Source organism: Protopterus annectens, chromosome 1.part1, assembly GCF_019279795.1.
Source record: "Protopterus annectens isolate FY-2018-M chromosome 1.part1, PAN1.0, whole genome shotgun sequence".
NCBI classification, from domain to species: domain Eukaryota; kingdom Metazoa; phylum Chordata; order Ceratodontiformes; family Protopteridae; genus Protopterus; species Protopterus annectens.
In genome coordinates, this window is record NC_056726.1 from 1,792,337,461 (window position 1) to 1,792,353,690 (window position 16,230).

The following is a 16,230-nucleotide window of genomic DNA, read 5'->3' on the forward strand; positions in this document are numbered from 1 at the left end:
CTGGAAGCAAAGCTCTCTCCAGCCAAGATTGTGCTAGACCGTCAAGAGGAGAAGGTTAACACCTGCACTACACCTCAAGCAACACATAGCCCTTCAAAACCCACACATAGCAACATTAAACCCACATTTGCGGAGGCCCTTAACATTAACCTGCCCAAGCAACAAGGACTTCCGAAGCTGAAATGCAAACAAACACTAGTCACAACCAAAGTGACACCCGCTCACAACACCAGTGTGCCACGCAACAACAGCCCCTAAGGCAAGACAATGTACCCAACATTTTAGTCATAGGTACTCTGTAGTCAGGCACACTGATGTCCCACTCACCAGGCTGAACAAGGAGAAAATTACAGTCAGCTGCCTGTCTGGTGCCAGAATCCGCCACATAACGCATGTACTCAAGTCACTCCACAGCAAGTGCAAATACGATTCTGTCATTGTCCATGTTAGAGTGAATGACTTGAGACGTACCTCCCTGGACTACATGAAAAGAGACATGGAAGAGCTCTTGGATCATGTGGCCCAGGCAGGTATGACCCTAGCCCTGAGTAGCATCCTGCCTTCACCCAGAATGTTACCACAGTATAAGGACAAATTGACTTCAGCAATTGGCTAAGCTTCTGGTGTCATTCAAAGGGGATCCAGTATCTGTCTGCCTGGGAAGGACATGATCGACAAACCAGGATGCTTTGCTAGAGATGGCTACTGGCTAAAGCTCTTGCCACCCCTATAGTGCCTTTTATAGGCAAGGTTCAAAGGACAAAACCACCACCGTAACAGATACAAGCATTCAAAATCTGAAAGTAATGTTACTGAATTGCTAGAAGTCTAAACCTCAAAATGCACTCTCTCGAGGCGCTCGTAAAAATGGAGAACATCGATATCTGTGCAGTAAATGAGACCTGGTTCAAAGCTCCAGAGAGCACCCCTGCCATACCAGGCTTACAACTCTTACCACACTTTTCGGCCACCAGACCAAGACTGAAACACTACACTAAAGGTGGAGGAGTGTCCATATTCACCAAGGACATTCACACCTCCAGGCTAGTGGCCCAACACAATGCATCTGAAATTCTCCAGGTGCAACTAACACTAGGCAAGACTGCAATCCAAATTGTAGCTTGCTACAGATCCCCCATCATGCCCCAAGATTCTCACTACACCTTTCTAAACATACTGGAAAATATTAAAATACAACCAAACACCCTAATACTGGGTGATTTCAACTACCTTGCCATTAACTGGGAAAATCACTCGGGTGCCAGCACCTTTTCTCAACGGTTCTTGGAATTCATAAATTCCAACGCCCTGGATCAACAAATCCATTGTCCCACCAGGGGCTACAATATCCCAGACCTGGTCATTACCGTCATGGGAGATAGATGTTCCACACCAGTGATCACCCCCCTCATTGGTCAGATCTGACCATAAGCAAATCACCCTTGGCATCCACATCCCACTCCCCCCCCCCCCACCCCCCACCCCAGTAAGGAAACATTCGTAAAAAAATTCTCCAAAGGCAACTTCATGCTACTCAAGTCAGAAGTGACAAACTTCTTGACACCCATGCATACGGGATCTGAAAGCTCGAATGCTGAATCCTACACTAAGGCACTGTATGAGCACATCAACTAGTGCACGATTCGTACCATCCCAAATAGAACCAAGATGCTCTCCTCCAAAAAAAGGAAGCCAATCTGGTGGTCCCCTGCCATAAACAAACTTTACAACAGAAGGAGGAAACTATTTTAGAAAAAAGGAAAATCCCAGGATGCAAAAAACCCCCTTACCAGCCTCAGTAAGAAGCTGAGATCCCTCATAAAATCCTCAAAAGCTAGTTATGAAAATAAAATTGCCAAAGATTCCAAAGACAACCACAAGGCATTCTATAGTTATGTGAAGAGTCTAAATGGCAATGCTCAGATCTGCTCTGAGCTACAACAGAATGGCATTAAATAAACTGATCCCAAGGATATTGCCAATATCCTGGCAGATCGATTTAGTGCCAACTTCACCCCCCTCTCACTCCCTAAAGGGCCCGTCTCAGTACCAAAAGATTGCCAAATTCTGGTATTCATGGCCACACAGGTAGAAACTGCACTCTCCAAAGCTAAGAATACAGCATCCATTGGACCATATGACATCCCGGGCTGTGTACTACATGAACTACAAAAAGAACTGGCACCTCACCTAAGTGTCATGTTTAATCATAGCCTCACCTCAGGCTTTGTGCCCACTGTGTGGCGCACAGCTACAGTTATCCCACTCCATAAGGGGGGATCCACCTTGGATCCCGGGAGCTACCGTCCCATCAGTCTGACGAGCCTGATCTGCAAGGGCATGGAATGCATCATCATGGAACTAAGTCATTGCCAACCTGCAAACACTGGACCCCACCCAGTTTGGGTTTGTGAAGGGCCGATCTTGCCTCCTGAACCTGATTGACTTCTTCGAATCAGTCTCCAGAGCTGTGGACGAGGGTAATGCGGTCCACACAGCCTATGTGGACTTTGCCAAGGCCTTCGACACCATCCCCCACTCTGGAATCATAGATAAACTTACTAAGCTGGGCATAAATCCCTACGTCACTCGATGGGTTGCCAACTGGCTTACTGACAGAACCCAGACTGTAAAAGTAGCCGACTCCAAATCCAGCTCCAGACAAGTGACAAATGGAGTACCTCAGGGTTCAGTCCTGGGACCGCTCTTGTTTGGCATCTACTTCTCTGAAGTACAGGCCAACACTAAGGGACTCTGGCTAACAAAGTTTGCAGATGACTGTAAACTGGGCGCCATTATTGAATCCCCAAATTATGTGGATACTCTACAAAAGGGCCTTACAAAAACAGATGCTTGGTGCCAGAGCCATGGGCTCAAGCTTAATACCAAGAAATGTATAGTTATCCCCTTTGGGAAAAAACATGTACCCATGAATTACCACATAGGTGGCAGTACACTAAACACCAAAAGTGTGATGAGAGACTTAGAGACACAGGTGGACAGTGGTCTCACCTTCGATAACCACATCGCCACAACAGTCAGGAAATCCTTCTATGTGGCACACCTCATCACTAAGGGCTTTTCATCCAGGAAAAGGGAGGTCATCGTTCCACTGTACTCATCCATCATTAGACCCGTTATAGAGTATAACGCCTCGTTTGGTATATACCTCACAAGACATCTGCAACAGCTGAAAAGGCCGCAGAAATACCTCACTAAAAGAATCACAGGCCTAAAGCAGATGCCATATGCTGAACGTCTAAAACATCTCCAGCTATACTCTGTGGCATATCGTCTACTCAGAGGTGATCTCTGCTTAACATATAAGGCCATGTCAAACCCTGAGCTGTTGGACATGCTCCACTTAAAGAAATCCCAATCCCTCAGAGCCACACGCTCCAGGGATCTAAACCGTGTCATCACAATGAACAAAACATGTTGGAGGGATAGGTTCCTGACCCAGAGACTCCCCATACTCTGGAATAGACTGCCCATACATGTCAAGCAGAGCGCCTGTTTGGCCCTCTTCAAAAGGAACCTTGATGATTGGATGGGAGATGGGAAATTCACCCCGGGGATCATGTCTGTCGCCCTGCTAGACAGGTGCCCAGGGAAGTAAATATTGTGGGAAGAAATATCCAGGGAATTTTTATGGCTAGGCTTGTATAGGCCCTAGGGCCGGTAGCCTAGTACCAACCTATGAACCTTACAAAATGTCTAGTGTAGGGGGGAAGAGGAACAAGGAAGGTAGTTAATATTAACCCCCCCCCCCGTGTTATGCGTGGGAACTGATTTTCTACTGTCTCTCTTTCCCACACAGAAAAGACACTGTGGATGTCCTTAGGTGGAATTTGTCTTCTACATGCACGTTTCTTGAGTGCTTTTCCATGAGCTTCATGGAACTCTGAAAGATAACAGTCACGGGGATAACTATTAAGTCAGGTAAAATAAATCCTGAACTGGGTACTCAGCTGAGTTCTTTTCACAAGAAAATGAACACAGGGTACGGCACAAGCATCTCCACCTTTATGTCGTACACTGGTCTGACATGCCAAAGTTTAGGTACGCTGGCATGAACTTACAAAATAAGCTGTGGATATCTTTCAGGGAGTTTGGATGCCTCACCAAAGGCAACTCTCTCAAGTAAGTAAGTAGTACAATGCAGAGGTAGTGTACTTGACCAACTATTGTTTTAGCAAATTTTACACACAACTGTGCTTTCATAAGCAGTATATAGTATGTTTCACAAAGTAGTGAGTTTTATGGGTAATGGTGCTAAGTGGTTGGCATGTCCTTGTAAATTCATTAAAATTGAATAAAACTTGATGGCACACTGCCTTAAGCCTGATATTCCTTAGTAGTAAAATTTATTACAACAAAATCTGAAACGGTGACATAACCAGAAGTAATGTTAAGTGCTCAAACCTAGAGAAGTAGTAAATTAAAACTTAAACTGTAGCAGAAGGTAAAGAAGAAGTTAAAATTAAGCCACTGAGTAATGTCTGGCAAGTAACCAGTTCAGTAATGTAATGGTAAATAAAGCAGCGGAGTGAGTAGCAAAATCCAGACAGTAAAGTAGGTTGAAATAAAATAGTGAAGAATTCATATCATCGAGACAACATGATCGAATTTCTGAAAACCCAAAGCTTTTGAATGGAGATCGCAGTACAGTGAGGATCAGGAAATTTACAGTTTTCCTTAATGTAATGTGATCTCAGAGTTGGTATATATAATTAGCAGGGGGTCTGGTGGGGTGCAGGGGGGCTTGCCCCCCCCTGCAAAACCATAAAAAAATAGATTTTTTTTTAATGTTCGAGTTTTCAGAGATCATCTTGCCGATATAGGTTCATAGGTGAATTTTGAGTTTCTGAAAACCTGATCAACTGACATACATCCATGTAAAATTAACTAATTCCAAATGATGAACGTCAAAGCATTAGAATAGCAAGCAGAAAAGAATGGGGTTATAAGTCGTGCAGCTTGGATAATTGTCTGATGATGCAGTCAGGCTGGGGCATGGAGACCACCTCTAAAGAGTCTAGCACCAGCACATCAGAGCTGCAGTTGGAAAAGGCATAATGCTGATTGCTTAAATCAGCACAAATCATAAGCATTGCTGCCAATAACTTCAGAAGAATGGGGAGCAGGTATAGCAGCCAATGATTGGACGGTTTGGACCTATGGGAAAGTCTGAGAATTAGTTGACAGTCACAAGGGAAATAAACTGCCGTTAGATGCAAAGCCTGAAACAAAGCATCCAGAGTAGCACTTGTTTTTAAGCAAGCAGAGTCGTATGTTTGTGTTGACAACGTGGAGTAGAGGAAGTGAGCAAGCAAGGAGTTTTAGGGTATGTCTGTCCATTTGTAGAGAAACAAAGGATTCTTTTTCAGTTTCTTCCTAGTTTGAAATGAGATGGGTTATTCCCATCCCATCAGCAGCAACATCCTGTATGTGAGTGTCCAGATATTGCAGTTTTAGTAGGACACTTGATTGAGGTTGGTTGGTGTGACTGATGCCTTTTTTGGAATAGCACTGAATTAAGTCTGCGCAGGAGTTTTCTTCAGTTGACTCTCTTTGAGCACCACTTAAATTACTGACATTTATTCTTCACTTTGTTGTCATAGTGCATGCCAAGATGCCAATTGTGATACAAGCATTACTGGAGGTGGAACATAACATTTTCCTCTACCTGATTAATTGTCTCTGTCATGGATATCCCTGTTGACTGCAGACTTTTGGGGTCTTCCAGAGCCCAGTGCAGTTGATTGTCTTTATCCAGGTAAAGCTGGATATTGTAGAATGTTGGTTGTTCCAGCTCAATGATATCATACTTAGTCATTGCTTTGGCTTGTGGGGTGAAGATGCTGTGAAGAGTCCATATTGGGGCCATATTTCACTTTCTTGCCTTAGGCAGCCGTATTCTTTACTGTTCATGTTGTATCCTTGTGGAAGGAGATGTGATGGATATGGAGATGTCATTAGCTGTGAAGTCACTATACTTTTTGTATCATCACAGCTTTTGCAGTGGGCTTTTGAAGTGGGGCATGTTCTCTGCCAGTCTCATTCTGGGTTTTCCTTTCTTTGTGGGGTCCCAGTTTGAAATCTTGATGACAGATTCTTCATTAGCAGGTTGTGGAGCTCTCTTCATCTTAGTTTAGGTGAAGTGGACTCTCTTGTAAATTCCCATTCTAAAATGTCTGAAAGGTGAGTTAAGACGGGACTCCTTCCTTCTAGATTCACACAGCTGGTCTGTGGTGTACTATGTAACAGGGTAGTACATGCTTTTATACCTTTTCGAAAGTAAGCAGTGAGTATTTAAAAATGGGCCATAGACTAAGACATTAGTCTGTGAGCTGTTCACGTCCTTTGGAAATTTAATACACTAGTACTCTCTTTGAACTGCAGATCCAGTCCTTTCCAGATCTGTGTGATTTGAGGCCTCTCTGGTCAGGATTCTCAAGGAGTGGAGTTCAATTTTTTTCTTGTACAAGACAGGCATGATCCTTTCCTTGTTCTTAATTCACCAGGTCAAGATGAGTTGATATGTTGTGTCCCTTGGCATGGATGATTTTTTATTTATTTATTTATTTATTTTTTCTAATATTCCTTTCCTCATTTTCCCTAGAGTCTGCACCTTTCTGCAAAATTCATACAAAAAGGACCAAGGTTATTTATTTATGCCCCATGGTTGTCAGGAGTGATATTGTTTCAGGCTTTTGAGTCCATGGCTGTGCAGGAAGCAGTACCAGTACAAACCAGGGGAAATCTCTCTAAACTGGGATGGCCATGGTTTGACTTTTTACTTGGCCCTCCTTGTATTAAATATCCTGGTATGTGTGTTGGAGACTGCCAGTAAAGTCTTCTGTTTGTCAAGTATATTCTGCTTTTAGGGTTACCTCCTGTCCCACTTTGGGCAGTTGTGTTCTGCAAAAATATTGTAAGAATGGCAACTGTCCTGAAATATTAGGGCAAAATTATTTCCTATATTTTATGTAATAGTTGCATAAAATAGTTATTCTGTATCTGAAACACCTAAATGTTGTAAGAAATAGAATAAGCAACTACAATGCTGCAAGAATAAGCTTTTATTTAGGCAAAAAAGTGAAGTTCTGACACTAGTACTGGCCGTGGGTATGTTTTGGCCTACAAAATCTGATGTTTGTACCACAGTTGTCCCACTTTGGCTATCTGAAAAGGTGGCAACCCTATCTGCTTTGTGATGTCATCTGATTTCATTTTCATCTGTTTTCGCTTACTAGGTTGAGGAGGGGTACACCAGGAGTCATTCTGGCACCCCATACTGGTCATATGTCTCTCAGCACTCTGGGAGTGAAAGGTTTTTAGTTGCTTACCTGCTTTCCAATAGGTGGTATTCTGGTTTCCCTTTTCTGTATTCTGCCTACAAGCTTTGGCTTTATTTTAAAGTGTACTTTGCACTCTTATTTAGTTACCTGCCTCACTTGTTTGGTCTACCTTTGGCAAGTTCCTTTCTAGGCAGCCTTCCCTTTTCAGAACACAGAATCTAGCTTTTTAGTTTGTGTTCCCCAGTTCTCAGTTTTTAGCTGGTCCTGCCATTGCTGTCTAGTTCTTTCCTTCTTTGTGGTTTTATTGCTTAAGATTCAACCCAATCTTAGGACCCTTGTACTAGGGCCTTTGTTACATGTAACAGATGGCTTCTTATGTCAGTAGTTCAATAAACAGGACCATCCTTGATGGCTCATAAAGATTCATCCTCCTTCCCCTGCAAGTGGATAGTCCCTCTGACCAACCCTGGTAGTTGGATTTCTCTGCAAGTGTGTAGCAGTGAATTGTTAGCAATGGGGATGCTGTATCTTCGCTGTTGTTCTTGATTTGCATGTTGAAATCTTCAAGCAGATGAAATGGCAAGCACTAGAGGCGATCCCAGTTATGTAACGGGTGCATGATATCACGCCATGTAGCCTAACAATTGTGGCTCTGTCTCTGAGCCAAGGAACTTGGAGAAAAAATGGTGCCAGATGCTGACTGGTAAAATTAATTCAACCTGAGGAGTCATCTTGGAGGTTCTTTGTATTGAAGTTGATAAGGTTAGAATGTGTCTGTTAAGTTTGAAGGGAATGTGCTCTCTGGTGCTTGAGGAATGCATAACAGGTATTCGCAACGCACACTCATAATTATTGGGGCTTTGGGGGATTGCCAAATAATGATTAAAGAATAAGAGGAATCCATTCACTAGACTCATAAAGCAGGCATCCTAAAACAAAGGATAATTGTGAAGAATGTATTTTAGTACATGTTCGTACTGTCAGTTAAACTACAAGGGACCCCTTTTGGTGGTTCTCCCATACTATAATTTCCTCCCCCTGTGCTTGCAAAACCCTTCCATTCTCCCTCAATTGTTGGAGTTCCCTTTATGCTAAGTAGCTATTTATTTGTATATTATTTAAGCATTTCAGATTTTTTTTTTTTATTTTCCGGAAATGTGCTTGCTCACTGATTGAGGTTTACTGGCAGGCTCAGCAGCTAGGTGCTGATAATGCAGTTAGATCATACCATGTCCTTGCATATGTTGTGCTTCCACTACCAGTGACACTACAGCACAAGAGCTACCATAAAAAAAAAAAAAAAAAAAAAAAACAAATGACCAGAGGATCAGCTGGTCATAGACAAAAGACGGTCCCCTTCTTTTTCAGTGCATTCTTTTTTCTGATGTTTCTGTAACAATTGAAACTTGAGAGAGATTGAATGATCAGCCCATATGTGACTTACCACATAGCTAAAAAAGCAGTAGTTCTTCCTCAGAGGAGGTTGCAGAGAATAGGTCACAGACAAGGTATCAGCAGCCATAGCATCAGTGAGCAAAGAAGCTTGCACCCTGCTACAGCAGCACCAGTTTGATGGTTTGCCTGACAGTTGCCATTGTGCTAAAATTGAGGTTGGTTGCTGTTACCGTATTACATCCTGTCCCTTCAGCTTCACATGGCCAAGCTTTATCGGCTCTTGTATTTATCTAATATTTGTAAAAGACTGTAGTCTGAATAAATATGTGGTGGCTCGAATATGGAGTATCAGACCGATAGTGTTGTGTGATCCCGAGAGATGTTTTAAGTAAAGTCCAATGTGCAAGTTGCTGCTAGAGAACCTGTAGCAAATCTGTTGATGATCTTCGTGTTTCACTGTTGCAGTCATCACATTTGGGTTATCCCTGCCAGGGTAACCCTCGGCCGGCCCAAATACCTGAGGCTTAGTATTTCTGCATCGGTTGCTGTCGCTTCAGGACTGACGTCAGGTTGTCAGTAGTATAATGTAAGGCAGCCGACGCCATTACATCAGTCTTTCTTGCCATGGAGCCCGAAGCAGAAGCAGTTCGTACGAGTGCCGGATGGCCACTACCTGAGTTTCGTCTACCGATTAGAAGCTGAAGTCTTCTAAAGCTAAATACCCCGTTGGGGTTCTTTTTTTTTTTTTTTTTTTTTTGCACTAACCGATGTCAGAAAAAGTTAACAGTTGTCTCGCCTGTGGAAAGCAAATACCACACCAAGACTTTCATTCTTACTGCATCACTTGTTTAGGCCCAGGCCACGACGTCCCCAGATGTCGCTTCTGTGCTTTGTTCAACACCAGAGCTATCCGTCGTCGGGCCCTTATTGTAGCTAGATATTTTTGCTTACAGTCCTCAAACTCTGATATGGCTTCGGTAAGCCATCCAACAGCAGATCTTCCGAAAAAATGTAAAGATAAAGACAAAGATAGACCACACAGTCCAAACCTACCGACGACACTTCCGTTAAGCTAGTCTCAGTTCTCTGGTCCTCAGTGAGGTGCTTTCGCAGCCCCTGATGCCCGCTTCTGTGGATTCTCAGGCCGCTACCGATACCCTTTTGGAGTCTGGTATGCTAAAAAACTCTTCTTCGACTAAGGATCCTGCAGTCGTCTCTACGTTGGATGGGTCCGGAGCTGCTGAGCAGGCAGCTGCTTCCGAGGAAGTCCTTTGCACTACCGATTCTTGACATAAACCATCTTTTTTCGCTACTACCGTTCTTTCAAAAACGACCACGTTTTTTAGGCCCAGCGTACGAACCACACCCAAGAAACTGATGACCCAATCTCAGGCACCTGCTTCTATCCCAGATGGCATTCCTTACACCAGAAAAGCAGAATTTCCTGACAGCCTACTTCTCTCAACTATCCACCAGACCTCGGCTATCTACAAGGAATATCCTGCAAGCTCTGGGCTTTATGGCATCTTGCATACTACTCATTCCATTAACCTTGTGTTGGAAAAGCTCAACCTGCCCACCTTTGAACCAGCTTCTTCTGCAAAGCTAAAATTTCTCTCCTGGAAGACGGCTTTCCTTCTGGCCATCACTTCAGCCAGAAGAGTCTCCAAGCTGCAAGCAGTCATGGCCCCTTCATCATCTTCCATGCTGACAGGGCATCCCTCAGGGCTAACCCATCCTTCATGCCCAAGATGGTGTCCATTGTGGCTCTCAAACAATCCATTCATTTGCCCACCTTTTTCCCTAATCCCCAGAACAAGGGGGAAAGGATCCTGCACTCTCTAGATGTGCACAGACAGCTCAGATTCTATCTAGACAGGACTAAATCCATTAGAAAGTCTGATCAATTGCTGGTTAGCTTTGCTACAAAGGCAGAAGGCAAAAGCCATCTCCAAACAAACCATTTCCAAATGGATAGCTCACTGCATCCATTTATGCTACAAACAACACAGAAAGCCACCCCCCAAGGGGGTCAGGACTCACTCCATCTGAGCAGCCTCCACCTCTGCAGCTTTCCTCAGAGAAGTCCCCACCAAGGACATCCTGGAGGCTGCCACCTGGGCATCTGTTCACACACTTACCAGACATTAGCATCTGCCTCTCTTCTCCTAATCCAGGGCAGGGTTTGCCTCTGCAGTCTTGCAGAGCATCCTAGCCAGCCCCTAGTTTCCTTGACTGCCTCCACCCATTTCCTCAGCTTTGGGAATCAACCCAAATGTGATGACTGCAACAGTGAAACATGAAGAACATAGTACAGTTGTGTACACTTAACATAAATGTTGATGTTCGAGTGTATTCACTGTTGCAGTCCTGCTTTCCCTCCATCCCCCTTTTTTTTTCTTTCCTTACAAGGGACATATTGGTATTTACTTTCTGCTGGTGGGGTTCTTCCACCAGAACCTTGCTCTCACTTGGGGGCTCCTGACAGGTTAGGGAAAGAAAAACTGACGTAATGGCGTCGGCTTCCTTACTTTATACTACTGACGATCTGACGTCAGTCCTGAAGTGACAGCAACTGATGCAGAAATACTAAGCCTCTGGTATTCAGGCTGGCCGAGGGCTACCCTGGCAGGGATAACCCAGATGTGATGACTGCAACAGTGAATACAGTCGAACATCTACATTTATGGTAAGCGTACACAACAGTACCTTGTTTCCATGGTGGTAGTGACGTCCTTTGTGAAAGAAATAAAGGATTCATTGCAGTATCTAGCTGAAATTGTCCATCTGCTTTTTTTCCAGACCCAGAGGGCCTTTCTCCAGACAGCTGTCAAATACTTGTCATTGTCATATTTCTGTGCTTGTTGCAGTAACATTTTATTATTATTTTTTAATAGGTTTATCCAGTTGAAGTTAGAGCGTGCAACACCAGCTGAGCGCCAGCTTGTTTTCAGTGAAATCCTGCAGGCAGCCTATCAACTTATGGTCGATGTATTTGGGAATTACGTCATTCAAAAGTTTTTTGAGGTACAGTTTACAGTTTAACAGTAGCAAAATAAGTAAATACTGTGATTAGAAAATTCTGTGGTCAAAATGCAAATTTGTTCTGTTTTTGGATTATGTAACATTGTTCTGCCTCATTTTTGTCAGTTATTATCGGTACTTAGAATGTCTGCTGAAACAGGTTTGTCACCAACTACTTTTTCTAGTGTTTTTTAGTAGCCACCCTGCGTATGTGGAGTGGGCTACAGGGATGAATCCTAGCACACTGGGTATACCTGCTGCAACTAGATTGACAGGAATTTGCATGAAGGTGGAGTTACAGAAATGTTTTGTGTACTGCTTCTTTTGTGCTGGAGGAAGAAAGTATTTCTCTTAACTTAGTTCAAACAGCACTTGCAACATATGTGGCAAATTGTTTTTCTTTCTGTTTTGTTGTGCAGCAGAAGTGTTATTTTGGGTGTATCTTATAAGCGAATATGAGAAATTTTAAGCCTTGCATAGTTTCACTTCATTCTTACGTGATGCACTGTTCCCACTGCTTAGAATCTTGGCATCAGTGTGTCAGTACCAAAATGTTACCACTACATTAAACAGAAGGAATTCAAATGTTTGCATTCCTGTAATTTTTCCAGGGGTGCAGCAGACTTGTAGGAAATGTTGGATATTCTTCGTGTTTTACTGTTGCAGTCATCACACTTGGGTTATCTGCCTGCAGCTAGCCCTCAGTCGGCCCGAATACCAGAGTTTTGGGATTTCTGCATCGGATGCTGTTGCCTCTTCCATGACGTCATGTCGTCAGGGGTATAAAACATGCAGCCGACACCATTACATCAGTCTTTCTTGCTGAAAAGGAGCCCGAAGCAGATGTTCTTCGTGTTTCGCTGTTGCAGTCATTACATTTGGGTAATCTGCTGGCAGGTTGCCCTCAGTCGGCCTGAATTCCAAAGTCTTGGGTCCTGCGTCGGTTGGGGTCTTCTCTTCCATGACATCAGGTCGTCAGGGGTATAAAACTTGCAGCCGACGCCTTTTTCTTCAGTGTTTCTTGTCGTGCGGTGCCTGAAGCAGAAGCATTTCGCAAGTGCCAGTCGGCCGACTACTGAAATATTAGAGTTTGAGTTTCAAAACCAAAGTCTTCACTAATGCCAAGTACCGCGTTGGGGAAACTTTTTTCTTGCTTTTTACCGATGTCAGAAAAAGTTAATAATTGTATTACTTGTGGGAAGCAAATACCTCATAAGGATTTCCATTTATACTGTATTCTTTGCCTAGGCCCTGATCACAATGTGCCTGGCTGTCAGTTTTGTGCTAGATTTAACCAACGCACTATTAAGCGTTGGTATATTTTTGCATCTAAGTGTTTTGGAAACAGATTTAACTACCCAGAAATGTCATCGGATAGCAAATCCGACTACCAGAGTACATAAAAAACGTAAAGAAAAGGACAGAGAAAGGCAGTCGAGATCCAAAACCGACGACGAAGCTTCTCCTAAGCCAGTCGCCGGTACTCAGTGAGGCGTTTCGCAGCCCCTGATACCCGCTATCTTCGAGTCGCAGGCCTCTACCGACACTCATGTGGAGTCCGGCATGCCGCAAGATACTCGAGGTATTGGACCAACTGATGTATCTCCCTCAGATGGGTCCGGAGCTGCCGAGCAGGCACCAGCTTCTGAGGGTGTATTCAGACGTCAACATTTGCATATAAAACCGACGACAGCTGCAAAACCAAAGACAAAAGCAACTTCTAAAACTATAAAACTGACGCATGAGCCACGTGCACAGGCCTCTATGCCTAAAAATACAGATGATCAAAATGGCTGAAGACCTTATTACCTTGATCAGGGGTACCCATCCCCCTCCAGATAAGAGGCCTAGGCAAGACACTGATTATGAATCTTCAGATCAGGTTTCTATTTCTTCTGATCAGGAATTGTCTATACCTCCCTATGAGGATTCTGATGCTGAGGAGTCTATTCCATCTGCATCTCCTTCTGAGGATTATTCATTTGGAGAAACCTTGCATACTTTGAGGGAGCATTTTCATTGGGAGAGTCAAGACTTCTCAGAATCAAAAAAGAGGCTCAGGGATTTCCTTCTTCTCCCTCAGCACAAGCCTTTAGCCATTCCCCCTGTTTTAGACATTGTGAATGATGTGTTTTCGGAGTCAAGTTTGACCCCTGACTCCTTACCTCTGGCTCCCAGTAAGCCTGACAGATATTACAGGGTCCCTGACTCACATAAATTTTTATTTAGAAACCCTGCTGCTGACCCTGAAACCATTTCACAGGGTCTACAGGGAGTTAAGGCCTCAACAGCAAAAAATCCTACCCCCTCTGACAGAGATTCAAGGGCAATAGACAGATGGGGAAAAGGGTTTATACATCTGCAGCCTTGACAATCAGGGCCTTAAACTGTCAATTTCATATGCTTAAGTACCAACAACATGTTATGGGATTGCTGAAACAGAAAATGATGTTGATTTCAGAATGTGCAGAAAATAAAGAATTGCAGGAATTATTGCATGCGGCTGAAGACGTTGGAAAGCATACTTTGCAATGTGGTTTTGATTCCTTAGAGGCCTCATGCAGGGCCACAGTTACTGGATCTGTGATTTGGAGGCATGCCTGGTTAAAGGAACAAAATTTTCCTGATCATGTTAAAGCTAAATTGCTAGATGCACCTTTACAGCATGATTCTATGTTTGGTATTAAGGCAGAAGAGGTATTAAAGAAAATGGAAGACAAAGCTAAGTCTATGCAAACTGTTAAAGACTTCTTACAAGTGCAGCCACCCAGATTCAGTAGACACTGGCCTACAAAAAAATGGTCCTTTCCTGTGTCAGACAGAGCTCAAAGGGGCAAATCCAGATGTCCTGAGGGTTCCAGATACCAGGCACAAGATTCATACAGGTCAAAGCATTGGGGCGCTTCCACCTCCAAATCTGGAGGAGATAAAGAGCAAACCTACAGAAAGCAATCCCAATGACTTCCCTCTGCCTACACCAAGCCCTTATCTTTTGGCAGCACCCATAGGGGGATAATTAGCACTTTTTGCTCAAAATTGGCAGTTAATAACCCAGGACAAGCGGGTACTAAACATCGTATCACAAGGATACAGATTCCATTTCCATACTCTGCCAATGGCAGATGGTTGGCCAGATCTGCCAAAAAATCAATGGGCAGAGGCACAGAAACAGGTAACGTCCCTCATGGATATGGGGGCCATTCAGACAGTACCAGAACAGGAAAAAGGACAAGTTTTTTACTCAAGACTGTTCTTGGTACCCAGAAAGGACAGGGCCTGGCGGCCAATACTGAATTTATCGATTTTGAACACATACCTGGACATTCCAAAATGCTGACTTTGCAGCAGTTTCTGCCCATGCTGGGCAAGAATGCTTGGCTGGTGACTTTAGACCTAAAAGAGGCATACCTCCATGTCCCAATAAGGCAATCGTGTAGAAGATAACCTCCGATTCAAGGCGGGCTTAATGCATTACCAATTCTCTGCACTGCCCTTTTGCTTATCGACTGCGCCCAGGGTCTTTACAAAGTGCCTGGCACCAGTAATTGCATTTTGCAGACAAAGAAGTATACAAATATATCCTTCCTTGGACAACTGTCTCATTCAAGCAGAGAACAAGGACACTCTTCTTCGACACCTGGCGTTTGTGAAAAAGCTTCTAACATGCCTAGTGTACACAATAAACGAAAAGAAATCACAACTGGTACCCTCTCAAAAGATACCATTCCTGGGTGCAAACTTGGATACAACTGCCCAGATGGCTTACCTCACACCAGACAAGCAAAGGCAACTGACTACTTACTTCAAACTGTTGGCAACAAAAACCCAGTCTTCTGCAAGGCAAATTCTGCAGGCTCTGGGCTTCATGGCATCCTGCATCCTACTAATTCCATATGCAAGACTGCATATGAGGAAACTTCAATGTTACCTAAAAAGTTTATGGAGTCAACATTCACACAGTCTGGAAACAGTGTTTCCTCTCATTCCCTGCCTGCAACAGGAGTTTATATGGTGGGCAAAGGCATGTCACCAAAACATGGGACTGCCCTTCACTCTACCCCCTGCCAGCCAAACCTTAACAACAGACGCATCAAATTATGCCTTGGGGGGGCCCACATGGCAGGAAGATGCATTCAGGACTTATGGACACCAAAACAAATGCATCTTCATATCGACCAGAAAGAGATGCTAGCTGTTCAAAATGCCCTAACAGCCTTTAAGGACTTACTTCATCCAGGGCAACTACTGATAAAGACGGACAACACCACAGTCATGTGGTATATAAACAAGCAAGGGGGGCACACACTCATACCCCCTTTGCAGATTAGCCGTGGCACTGTGGGACACAGCTTTGACCTACCAAATGCATCTTCAAGCTCAATTCCTGCCAGGAAAACAAAACACTCTGGCAAACGATTTAAGCAGACACCTTATGGATCCTCACGAGTGGAGAATAAATCCACAAGTCTTCAGCATGATAACAGAGAAATGGGGGAGCCCAGACATA

General features: G+C 43.8%; 1 protein-coding gene across 6 annotated transcripts in view; it reads left to right on the forward strand.

Moving 5' to 3' along the window:
- Positions 1 to 16,230, forward strand: part of PUM1 (pumilio RNA binding family member 1) — a 3,075,948-nt gene that overhangs the window by 1,950,417 nt on the left and 1,109,301 nt on the right. For all 6 annotated transcript variants that reach the window (XM_044084662.1, XM_044084694.1, XM_044084669.1 and 3 more), the window contains exon 12: positions 11,597 to 11,726. In XM_044084662.1, coding sequence (XP_043940597.1) covers positions 11,597 to 11,726 — 130 coding nt within the window. The remainder of the gene's footprint in view (positions 1 to 11,596; positions 11,727 to 16,230) is intronic.